We start from the raw sequence: 13,119 nt of genomic DNA on the forward strand, positions 1-13,119 counted from the left end.
AATGCATTGATAGAAAGTATCATAGAAGACTATTACTTTTATACTTTGAAGGGGTCTCAGCATCAGCAGAAATCCCACCCACGCCCAACCATGGACCGCCCTCAGGCGCTAGAATTGGCCAGATCTGCCTGTCAGTCAAGGCCGATGCAAACACGCAACAACCCCTAACCCTAACCCTAGCCATGTTTGCTAGCTAACTGTTAGCCATTAGCCACGTTTGCAACCAAGCTAACTGTGCCAACTTAACTGTGTGTGTACGGTAAGTGAATATTTTTTGCCCTAGGATGAATCCGGAAAGTTGACTGACAGGCAGATCTGGCCAATCCTAGCCCCTGAGGGCGGGAACTTTCCGGATTCATCCTAGGAAAAAAATATTGGCCTACAGGAACCTCAGAGCCTGCACTACCAGCCTCAAAAACAGCTTCTTTCCCCAAGCTGTTACTCACTTAAACCTGGCTACCCACTCAATGTCTGTTAATGTGTTTATACTTGTACTTTTTTTTCTTTCTTTTTTTACTTCAGCTTTTCATCTTCATCTGTATATATATCTTATACTATGTTAGCCATGTTTGTCTGTGTCTGTCTTGCGCTGTTTGGCGAAACTGCAGCCCTCATTTAATTTTTAACATGTGCCTGCACATTGTTTTTAATGACACTTAATCGGTTTGATTTGATTTGATTTGATTTAATTTGAATTGAATTGAATTATTAGCATGTAAATTTTCAGATTGCAACTTTAGAAAAAAGTTTGCCCGAGTTAGAAGAAAAGGTAGTTTCTCTATCTCTTTAAAATGCATACCAGCCCAGAGCAGAGTGATACTCATGGAAACACTGTTGTAAATATTACTGTGTTTTTGCAGCAAAGGACTGTCCTGCCGTCTGTTCCTGAGCTCTCTCTATTGGTGGACACCAGCTTCATCAGGTCGAACCAGATTGGCCAACAAAATCCTGGCTCTTCTCAAAGTCCCCCATGTCCTGCCCAGCTTCTCCACCCAGTCCCTCATGACAGAGGATCCTTGGGCCCCTCTTTCAGGAATGCCTCCAAGAAGTCAGTTCCTCCATCTGGAAACATCACCAAATCGCCATCATCATCCTCTTCTTCTCCAGCAGCTCGTTGGTCACATGATTCTGCCTACCAACCCAGACCAGCTCCAACTCAAACCAAACACCTCCATAGCACCCCCACCCCCAGTCAGCGCTGTAGCTGCTGCTCCAGCAAGACACACAACTTTACCCCCATCCTTCCCTGTCCTTCCTTCAGCCCTTGGCAGGCTGCCCCTACCTACCCTGCACCTCCCGTTCACCCTTTTCCTCCACCCAGCCAGCTCACTAACTCACCTCCTCAGCCTGCTCTTCCACACAGCGGTCAAACTCTGGGTCAGTGGAGCAGGGAGTCCACCCCTCATCGATCAGGCAGCTGTTCCTGTCCATCTTACCAAGCTCAACCCCAGCTCCCAACACACAGAACTAACATACCAGGTCCTCCATCCTCCACCTGTCTGAAGCCCTGCTGTCAAGACTGGGTGAGGGGGGTCCTTCCCCCTGCTGCTTACAACATCCTCATCAACCAGGACCACCAGCTCCGACTCCTCCAGGCTCAGGTGAGAGGAGTCCCTTTTACTGGGGGGATAGATTGGTCACCATTTAAAAATCCATGTGATAACTTGCGACAATAGCAGCAACTGGTCAGAATTCTCATCTTTGGCCTGAACTGTAGTTGTACCTGTGATGTCAGACAGCAGACAAGCCTGTGCGATGGATGAAAAACAAACAAGTAGAATGGTGATTATGGTTTTATTTTGTTTTGTTGTTTATTATCATTTGTGTTCTTTATAAACCACATTAACAAAAGAAGATGAATTTATAAATTACTAGCTAGATCAGCATTATCGTCGACCAGGTCTCTGGCATTGACTAAGGGTGGCAGGGTTTTATGTAAAACTTCCCGTGTGACACTAACATTTCCCACCAGTCTACTTGGGAGTACACCTGTGATTAAAATGGGCAATAGCAAATGGTCTCAAGTTGACGGCACATCTTGGAACAGCGCGGTTACAACATTAATGACTCAATATTTTACTGTTATCACATGGCGCTTTAAAGGAAAACTCTGGAAATTAGGGTTTAGGTTTAAAAAAAAAATCCCCTTTTCTGGACATGCCCAAAACTACCATTTTTGGTGTGACATATTCAGACGGTTCTCTGACATGTGTTTGAACCTGAGCCAGAAATTTACTATTTGGATTTTCTTCTTTCCCTACTAAACCACAGTGTTTCCATGCAAAGCCCTATTATGTATGGCGTGGTAGTCACAAAGGAAGTAATGTTCAGGCTCTGGAAGTTAGATACTGTGCCTCAGTTTAAGACCTGGTTACCTGAGCTCACTGGTATATTGCATATGGAGGAAGTTCCATGTGGCATGATGGCCAATCTTTTTTCTTCTTTTTTTTTTTGGTCCCCCTTTTCTTCCCCAATTGTATCTGGCCAATTACTGGTACCAGTACCTGGTACCAGAAAGGTCTATCAGTATGCTGAGTGACTGTACTGGGATTGACTTTTCACAATGGAAGGTATTTTCAGACTCCCCTCAAAACAACATATGGCAGCATTGTTGGTTCAGTGGTTAGCGCTGTTTCCTCATGGCAAGAAGGTGCTTGGTTTGAACCCCAAGCCATCCCAGGTCCTTTTTTGTGGCGTATGCATGTTATCCCCATGGGTTTCTGCTGGGTGGGTTTCCTACCGCCATCAAAGACATGGTTTGGGTTAATACTCCTGCTTGCATCCCTGACCAAGATGATGAAAGAAAGAACTGGAGTTGGTCCCCACTGCTCCTAGCATAGGATGGGTTAAATGAACTTCATTGTATGCATGTACGATGACAATAAAAGTGTTGTACAGGTGTTTTACCAGAGCCTGGTCTACGGTGGCAGTATGCTGTGTTGTACAGGAGTTTTACCAGAGCCTGGTCTACGGTGGCAGTATGCTGTGTTGTACAGGAGTTTTACCAGAGCCTGGTCTACGGTGGCAGTATGCTGTGTTGTACAGGAGTTTTACCAGAGCCTGGTCTACGGTGGCAGTATGTTGTTTTGTACAGGAGTTTTACCAGAGCCTGGTCTACGGTGGCAGTATGCTGTGTTGTGTGAAGCACTTCTTTCTGAGCAGAATTTAAATGAAGGCTTTTGATGCTCCTTAGATAAAGATGCTCCTGGAAGCCCAGGGAACTGCTCTGCCAACCAGTCAACAGCCAGACGATCAGACATCCAACCCAGTTTGTCAACAACCAGACAACCAGACAGCCAACCTAGCCTGTCAACAGCCAGATAACGGTACATCCATACCAGCTGGACCCCAACTAAAAAGCACCGTCAGCATCGCTGTTGAAACAGGTACTACTGGTTTATAGTAAAGTGGTTATTGTTGAAACAGGTACTACTAGTTTATAGTAAAGCAGTTACTGTTGAGACAGGTACTACTGGTTTATAGTAAAGTAGTTACTGTTGAAACAGGTACTACTGGTTTATAGTAAAGTAGTTACTGTTGAGACAGGTACTACTGGTTTATAGTAAAGTAGTTACTGTTGAGACAGGTACTACTGGTTTATAGTAAAGTAGTTACTGTTGAGACAGGTACTACTGGTTTATAGTAAAGTAGTTACTGTTGAGACAGGTACTACTGGTTTATAGTAAAGTAGTTACTGTTGAGAAAGGTACTACTGGTTTATAGTAAAGTAGTTACTGTTGAAACAGGTACTGCTGGTTTATAGTAAAATAGTTACTGTTGAGACAGGTACTACTGGTTTTTTAGTAAAGTAGTTACTGTTGACACTAAAGTGGATGAGGGTTCAAAGAATCAAGGTTCGACCCTCCTGCCTGCTGGCATGAGTTTACATACAGAAAGAAGTCATTTGATGATTGTTACTGACCCTGTTCAGTCTGAAAATAGCTTGTGTTGAGAGGAATACTTACAAATTTCTATTAATACCTGTCTTGCTCAATAATTCAGGTGAGAAAATCACAGAAAGGTGAATCGGTTCATCTGGACACAACGTTTATTGACAGATAGGTTTCGTCATCGTCTAAGTGACCTCTTCAGTCTCACCTGACTGCAGGTACCTTTATAAACAATACAGTGTCTCACCTGACTGCAGGTACCCCCACCCTTATAAACAATACAGTGGCGTAACCACCCAAACCATCGACCAGTTTCATATGCAAATATGGGCGTGACCATTAACTAGTTACAATGGCCATGTGTACTACTCAGAGGAATAGTACACGACAATAAAAATTTGACACCTGGGTTAAAACTAAGTCTCTGGATGTAGCACATTTCACCGACCACGTTAAGTCTGTGGACACCACATCAAGTTCACCAGGGAGGATGTGGAACATGACAGGGTAGCCTTCTTACACTGTGACATTGCAGTTGGTGATGGGGGGCATGTGATTGTTGATGTTTAGCGTAAACCAACACATACTGATCAGTACTTAAGGTTTGACTCTCATCATCCACTGGAGCACAAACTAGGAGTCATCAGGACGCTGGACCACCGAGCTGACAACATCCCCACTGACACAGCGGCCGGGGAAGAGAAGTCCCACATTAAACAGGTCCTGGTTAAGTGTGGTTATCCTAACTGGGTGTTTATCAAAGCCCGGAAGACCTCAAACAGTGCACCAGCTGATGGAAGAAAGGAGAAGGACAACAGCTGTCTAAGTGTAAACCAGTGGTGATTCTGTATGTGGCGGGAGTGTCGGAACGGTTAAGACGTATATTTTCCAAACACCAAGTCTCAGTTGCTTTCAAACCCCAAAACACGCTGCACCAGAAGTTGGTCCACCCCAAAGACCAGGTCCCCCGACACAAACGGAGCAATATAGTGTGGCTGTTAAGTGCCAGAAGGATTGTCGTGACTTGTACATTGGAGAAGCTAAACAGACACTGGCCAAGAGGATGGCACAACACAGGAGAGCTAACACATCAGGCCAGGACTCCACAGTCTACACCATCTACAGGCCAGGACTCCAGTCTACACCAGCTACAGGCCAGGACTCTACGGTCTACACCATCTACAGACCAAGACTCCACAGTCTACACCATCTACAGGCCAGGACTCCACAGTCTACACCATCTACAGGCCAGAACTCCACAGTCTACACCATCTACAGGCCAGTGGCCACTCTTTCAAGGATGAGGATGTGACCATCCTTGATAAGGAGGAACGCTGGTTTGAACGGGGACTCAAATGCCCCTTTTCCACTGTGTGGCACCGGCTCGACTCGACTCAACTCTACTCGCTTTTTTTGGTTTTTCCACTGAGCAAAAGTTAGGGATAGTACCTGGTCCCAGGTACTTTTTTGGTACAACCTCAGTCGAGGTTCAGAGTGAGCTAAGCCAATACTAAAAGCTGACATAAAAATACCACTATAAGTATATAAATAAAATAGAATAAATGAAATATAAAAATATGTATATTTATTTAAATATAAATAAACATAAAATAGAGTCACAAATATTTAAATTTGAATATAAATAAAAATAAAATATCAACAAAAATATAAATACAATTTTATTTATATTTATTTAAATATAAATATAATCTGACCAGCTCCTTCTTCACCACAACGGTCCAGTACAACGTCCGCATTACTGCTGATGCTGCACCAATCCACCTGTCAATCTCCCGCTCCATCCCACCCTCACTCGTGAACAAGACCCCGGGATACTTGAACTCCTTCACTTGGTGCAGCAACTCATCCCCAACCCAGAAGAAGCAATCCATCATTTTCTGGTAGAGAACCATGGTCTCAGACTTGGAAGTGCTGACTCTCATGCTGGCCATTTCACACTCAGCTGCAAACCGCCCCAGTGTGCGCTAGAGGTCACATTCTGATGAAGCCAACAAAACCACATCATCTCCAAAGAGCAGAGATGCAATTCCCAAAATAGACACACTCCTCACCTTGGCTGCTCCTTGAGATCCTGTCCATGAATATCACAAACAGAATCAGGGACAAGGGACAACCTTGGTGGAGTCCGACACCCACCGAAAACTTGTTTGACTTTGTGCGAAGAATGCGGACACAGTTCTCACTTTGGTTATACAAGGACCAGATGGCCATGACCATTGTAACTCTAGTTAATGGTCACACCCATATTTGCATATGAAACTGGTGGTTGGTTTGGGTCATTATGCCACTGTATTGTTTATAAGGGTGGGGACACCTGCAGTCAGGTGAGACACTATTTTTATAAGGGTGAGGATACCTGCAGTCACTGTATTGTTTATAAGGGTGGGGGTACCTGCAGTCAGGTGAGACTATTGTTTATAAGGGTGGGGGTATTGTTTATAAGGGTGGGGACACCTGCAGTCAGGTGAGACACTATTTTTATAAGGGTGAGGATACCTGCAGTCACTGTATTGTTTATAAGGGTGGGGGTACCTGCAGTCAGGTGAGACTATTGTTTATAATGGTGGGGGTATTGTTTATAAGGGTGGGGGTACCTGCAGTCAGGTGAGTCACTGTATTGTTTATAAGGGTGGGGGTATTGTTTATAAGGGTGGGGACACCTGCAGTCAGGTGAGACTCTATTTTTATAAGGGTGAGGATACCTGCAGTCACTGTATTGTTTATAAGGGTGGGGGTACCTGCAGTCAGGTGAGTCACTGTATTGTTTATAAGGGTAGGGGTATTGTTTATAAGGGTGGAGATACCTGCAGTCAGGTGAGACTGATGGGTCACTTAGATGATGATGAAACGTTTCTGTCAGTAAACGTGGTGTCCAGAGGAAGTGGTTCAAGTGTCTGTGGTTCTGTTAACACCATAGTGTTAAACCAGGAGGTGGCTAGAAACCTCTAAAGCCATGAGGACAGTTTGATTGCATCTGCATTCATTTTTTTTAAATCAACTTTGTGTGTTTGTGTGTGTGTGTGTGTGTGTGTGTGTGTGTGTGTGTGTGTGTGTGTGTGTGTGTGTGTGTGTGAATAGCAAATGAATGGACTTTTGGATCTTGTTTGCCAGAGCCTCTTTTTTACTTTGTTCTTAGAATATGTTTGAATATTGTAAATTGAGATGACACACGATACAGCCAGTATAGATAAACAACTTAACCGGTCTTTTACGGCTAGATTTGGGTATTTGAATGTGGAAGACTTGCCAGTGGGAGGGTTCGGGATGGAGAGGCAGACACTAGTTAGGTGCTGAACACAGGCTTTTATTTACAGCATCTCTATTTACAAAGTCTTTTACTCACACAGGCTGGTGTGCTTGGATGCTAATGCCATTTCTGCTTTGCTCTCTCACTCTGCTCCAGGACAGCCTCGTGCTCTCTCTCTCTCTCTGTCTCTGTCTCTCTCTGCGTTTTGTGTTGTGTCTGCCTGTTTTCACATTTATGTCAGTGTCAGTCCAAGACCCAGCTTCACTGCAGAATTTAAAGAGCAGTTTGTTAGTTGGCACAACTGATCACGTCAGCTCTCCCGCAACCTATGCCCCCTCTCTCTCTCTGCCTGCAGCCGAGGCTAAACCACACCCCTCTACCACATAGCCCCACCAACTGACTTAGGCTGGGGCTACATCCAGCCAACAGCCAACCCTCCACTGGAGCGAGAGAGGAAATAGGAAATCGGCCACAACCGTCTGCATCCCGGAACTATGGACCACCTTGAACTTAAAAGGCTGTAAAGCTAGATACCAATGGGTGATCCATGTGTTGGCATCCTTCATGCAGAGGAGTCACTGGAGCGGGGCATGGTTTGAACAGAGGGTGAATGACAGCCCCAGGCGGTAGAAGTGGAGGGTGCCAACCGCCCATCTGATGGCCAGGCACTCCTTTTCCATGGTGCTGTATCTTTGCTCCCTCTCCGCCAGCTTTGGCTTATGTACAGCACCAGGTAATTGACTCCTTCCACTTACTGGGACAAAATAGCCCTCAGCCCTCTGTTCGACGCGTCGGTCTGCAAGACAAAAGGGAGAGAGAAGTTAGTAGTGTTGAGCGGTGGCTCCCCACAGAGGGCTTGTTTAATCCTTTTGAATGCCACCTTACACTGCTCCCTCCACTGCACCGAATCTGAGGCAGCCTTTTGGGTCACCAGTGCAAAGGCGGGGATGAACTGTCTATAATAGCCGGCCAGTCCCAGGCATGGCCTCACCTGCTTTTTTGTCTTGGGCATTGGGCTGGCCTCAATTGCTGCAGTTTTCTCTTTCTGGGGGCACACCAGCTCGCTGCCTAAGCGGTACTCCAAATACCTGCTGCTGTCCGACCGCGTACTTCTTCAGTTTGGCCATGAGACCTGCCTGCCTCAGACTTGAGCACTGCCACCACCTTCCACATGTACTGGTCCCAGCTGCTACTGTGGATGATCACATCACCCAAGTAGGCTGCAGCATATGAAGCGTGTGGCCACAGCGCCCGGTCCATGAGGCGTTGAAATATGGCTGGAGCTCCGAGCAGCCCAAACAAGTATCACTTAACTGGTACAAACTGCCCGGCATAGAGAAAATTGTTTTTTCCTTAGTCTGGAGACAAGGGAATTTGCCAGTAGCCCTTGGTTAAATCCAGTGTCATAAAAAGGCAAGCGAAGCTGGTCCAGGAGTTCATCGATCTGCGAAATATGACATGCATCAAAACTTGGATACATTATTCACTTTGCGATAGTCTACACAGGGCCATTGAGCCATTGGACTTGCCATCAAGGACGATCGGGCTACACCAGTCATTGCTAGACTCCTCTATTACTCCTATTTCCAGCATGGCCTTGATTTCTGCCTGAACAGTTTTCTTTTGTGTTCAGGCAGTTGGTACGGATGTGTGAGCACACCGTCATTCCAGGAGATGCGGTGCTGTATGAGGTTTATGCTTCCTGGCAGGGGGGAGAACACATCAGCAAAGCGCTGTTTCAACGCAGCAACCTTGGCTTTCTTACGGGGTGAGAGAGGGTTTTCATATTGGAGGGCGGCAGGATTGTTCGATTTTGGGACCTCCGGCCCCAACTCACCTCTCTCAGATACCACCATGGCTAGAAAAACTGGGAACACCTCTCTCCATGCTCTTAGGAGACTTGAAGTGGTAGCTCTTTGTTGTACCTCCCCTGTCATTACACACAACCTCAGTCGACATCCCCCACTCAATGTGTGACCTCAAAGGGCCCTTGTCACTTGGCGAGTAATTTGGAGCTAGACATTGGAAGTAATACAAGGACTTTCTCTCACAGTGCAAATTGATGCAGTCATGATCCTCTGCTATACAGGCGCTGCTGATGTACCTGGGCCTGGAGCAAATTCTCCCATGACAACCACTCCAGTGTATGGAATTTTTCTCTCAGGTCCAGGATGTACTGTACTTCGTTTTTACTGGTGCTCAGACTGCTCTCCCAGCTTTCTTTAATCAGGTCCAACACACCTCTTGGTGTTCTGCAATTCAAAGGGGCGAAAACCCCGTGGAGGCCTGGGGCATCTGCCATACTGCAAATAACAGAGAATCTGACCATTTATCCCAGTTGCGGCTATCCTCATGCATGAACTTCCGAATTATGCTTTTGAGTGTGTTATTAAATCTCCACGATCCGGTCTGTTTGGCGGTGATACATGCTCATGCGGATCGATTTTAGTGTTTGTGACATAAACGATGTGCCCTGGTCCATCAAAATCTCTTTCGGGATTCCGACACGTGAGAGTAAATGAAACAATGCCTGTGCAATGTTTTTACTCGAGATGTTGTGCACCTACACAGCTTTGGGATAGCACATTGCATAATCCGCTATGACTAAGACAAAGCGATATCCCCGTGCTCTCCGGTCTAATGGCCGGACGTCATCCATGGCAATATGCTCAAACTCAGTAATGGTAATGGGTGCAAAGGCGCTTATGGGGTGGCTGGGAGGTTTACCAATTGACATTCTGGGCTGGTATACACCACCGCCGCATGTCACCGTGACTGCTAGACCGGTAAAATCGAGCCATTATACGAGTGTTTTATTTTAACTGAGGTGATCTGCCACGTTGTTGTGATGGGCCGCCTGGAAGATCAGTTCCCAGTGGGCTTTCGGTACCAATTGTGTGGCTTCTTGCCCTGTTTGAGTGTCGTGAGTCACTTGATACAACCGATCTCTAATAAGCGCAAAATAGGGACGAGTGAGCGCAGTGTTCGGGTGCACCTGTTGACAGTCGATGGTCATCACATGGTCAAAGGCAAAGCGCAGTGTGTCATCCTGAGTATACTGGATGGGGAAGTCCTCCGTTGGGTTGTTGCCTGACTCGGAAGAGCTCGCATCACCAATGAACACCACGCACCACTCACAACACCCTGGCTGTTGCTCTTGCGGCCCCACTGTCTCCCTCTCCACCTTATTAAACCCCAGCCAATTTGAGCCTAATAGAAGGGGCTGCAACAGACGGGAACTAATCGCAGCCTGTACTCTATGCTTTTCCCCCTGGTATTTTATGTCAATGGCCATCGGCAGATACTTGTGGATATCTCCATGCACACACTGAATTTCTACCCATGACATCTCTACTAATGCCCCATGGCCGAACCAGGCTTTGATGAAACAGCATCTGCAATGCAATCTGTGTCCACCAATGCCTGATATATGCCCCCTTGCATACGTACCAGCACGCTGTTTCTCCTTTCTGGACTGGGCAAGGGGGCTGGGGTGCCAAGAACCCAGACCAACTGGCCCACGTCCATTAACAGACACTCCCTCCACCAGTGACCCGGCTTCCTTCACCGGCGGCACTCCTGGCATGATATTTAGGCGCCCCCTGTGGGTCTGGGAAAGCTGAGCCAGAAGCTGGGCCCTGTGGAGAAGGGAAGAGGGAGGGGAAAGAGTGGGGATGTGGTGTAGGGGTTATGGGCTGCTGCCTGGAGGTGTGTGTGAGTATGCTGCTGGTTGAGTCCTAGAACGGTCTCCTCCACGAGGCCGGCAGGTCCCGGAATGGCGAGGTGGTCCTCCGCCAGGGTTACGGCCCTCCCCAGGTCCTCCGAATGGTGGCACTGCACCCAGTCAGCAGTTACAGGGGGCAGGCATGTGAGGAACTGCTCCAGCGAAACTAGCTGGATGACGTCATCACTATCATCCGAGCCTGGTTGCAGCTACCGTCTCGCTGCATTGGGGAGCTGCCATGCTAGAATGAAGTGATGTCTGACGGTGTCCTCTAGGACGAGTGTCCTGAGCGCTGATGGCCCTCTGACCTGAGCCCCACTCAGTCTACGAGGATGCCAGTTGGCTATGTATCGACAGATGTCATCTTGAGCAGGGTGATCTGGGGCCGAAGAGGCGGGAAAATGTCCAGCTCACAAACGGACAACAGCAGCAGCTCCCTCAGCAGACTCCTATAGCTAGCCTGCTGGGCGGCCAGCCCCCGCAGGACTTGTGTCTGCTGATGGTGGAGAGTTTGCCCCAGTGGAGACTCCTATTGCTCCATCACACCCGTATGGGCAACCACTGTGGCAAGACTGTTGGCAGTCTTTTATTCGCACGGACCGGTGTGCTCGGATGCTGGGGCCATTTCTGCCTCGCTGTCTCACTTTTTACTCCAGAGCGTGCACCCCCCCCTCACCTGGGTGAGTTGTCTGTCGGACAGATTCTTCACTCAGTTGTCCACATCGTCGGCGTGTGTCTGGTGTCCGTCTCACTGTCTGCCGTTGAGGGCAACATCAACAGTCAACGGACGGCGCCCTCAATGGCAGACAGACGGATGCCAGACATTAAAAAAAAAAATTAGTGTGTTAAATATTTCGAATATACACACAACAAACAGAATTGTCTATTACAAAAAAATATATATACACTACCGTTCAAAAGTTTGGGATCACCCAAACAATTTTGTGTTTTCCATGAAAAGTCACACTTATTCACCACCATATGTTGTGAAATGAATAGAAAATAGAGTCAAGACATTGACAAGGTTAGAAATAATGATTTGTATTTGAAATAAGATTTTTTTTACATCAAACTTTGCTTTCGTCAAAGAATCCTCCATTTGCAGCAATTACAGCATTGCAGACCTTTGGCATTCTAGCTGTTAATTTGTTGAGGTAATCTGGAGAAATTGCACCCCACGCTTCCAGAAGCAGCTCCCACAAGTTGGATTGGTTGGATGGGCACTTCTTTGAGCAGATTGAGTTTCTGGAGCATCACATTTGTGGGGTCAATTAAACGCTCAAAATGGCCAGAAAAAGAGAACTTTCATCTGAAACTCGACAGTCTATTCTTGTTCTTAGAAATGAAGGCTATTCCATGCGAGAAATTGCTAAGAAATTGAAGATTTCCTACACCGGTGTGTACTACTCCCTTCAGAGGACAGCACAAACAGGCTCTAACCAGAGTAGAAAAAGAAGTGGGAGGCCGCGTTGCACAACTGAGCAAGAAGATAAGTACATTAGAGTCTCTAGTTTGAGAAACAGACGCCTCACAGGTCCCCAACTGGCATCTTCATTAAATAGTACCTGTTAGAGCCTGTTTGTGCTGTCCTCTGAAGGGAGTAGTACACACCGGTGTAGGAAATCTTCAATTTCTTAGCAATTTCTCGCATGGAATAGCCTTCATTTCTAAGAACAAGAATAGATTGTCGAGTTTCAGATGAAAGTTCTCTTTTTCTGGCCATTTTGAGCGTTTAATTGACCCCACAAATGTGATGCTCCAGAAACTCAATCTGCTCAAAGAAGTGCCCATCCAACCAATCCAACTTGTGGGAGCTGCTTCTGGAAGTGTGGGGTGCAATTTCTCCAGATTACCTCAACAAATTAACAGCTAGAATGCCAAAGGTCTGCAATGCTGTAATTGCTGCAAATGGAGGATTCTTTGACGAAAGCAAAGTTTGATGTAAAAAAAATCTTATTTCAAATACAAATCATTATTTCTAACCTTGTCAATGTCTTGACTCTATTTTCTATTCATTTCACAACATATGGTGGTGAATAAGTGTGACTTTTCATGGAAAACACGAAATTGTTTGGGTGATCCCAAACTTTTGAACGGTAGTGTATATCTCAACATGGATACAGGAAAAAAGATTTCAATACATTGCAGTACAGGCCGTTATTCAATGTTTCTATTATTCATCCATCCATTATTCAAGCACCTTGAATAATAGAAACGAATTGGCAACCAGCTGTAGA

General features: G+C 46.3%; 1 protein-coding gene across 1 annotated transcript in view; it reads left to right on the forward strand.

The window, feature by feature from the left end:
* The window catches only part of stil (STIL centriolar assembly protein), a 53,380-nt gene that overhangs the window by 27,657 nt on the left and 12,604 nt on the right, over positions 1–13,119 (forward strand). Inside the window, exons 11-12 of the mRNA XM_056276945.1 lie at positions 861–1,601; positions 3,194–3,386. Coding sequence (XP_056132920.1) covers positions 861–1,601; positions 3,194–3,386 — 934 coding nt within the window. The remainder of the gene's footprint in view (positions 1–860; positions 1,602–3,193; positions 3,387–13,119) is intronic.

Source organism: Lampris incognitus, chromosome 3 (genome assembly GCF_029633865.1).
Source record: "Lampris incognitus isolate fLamInc1 chromosome 3, fLamInc1.hap2, whole genome shotgun sequence".
Classification (NCBI taxonomy): domain Eukaryota; kingdom Metazoa; phylum Chordata; class Actinopteri; order Lampriformes; family Lampridae; genus Lampris; species Lampris incognitus.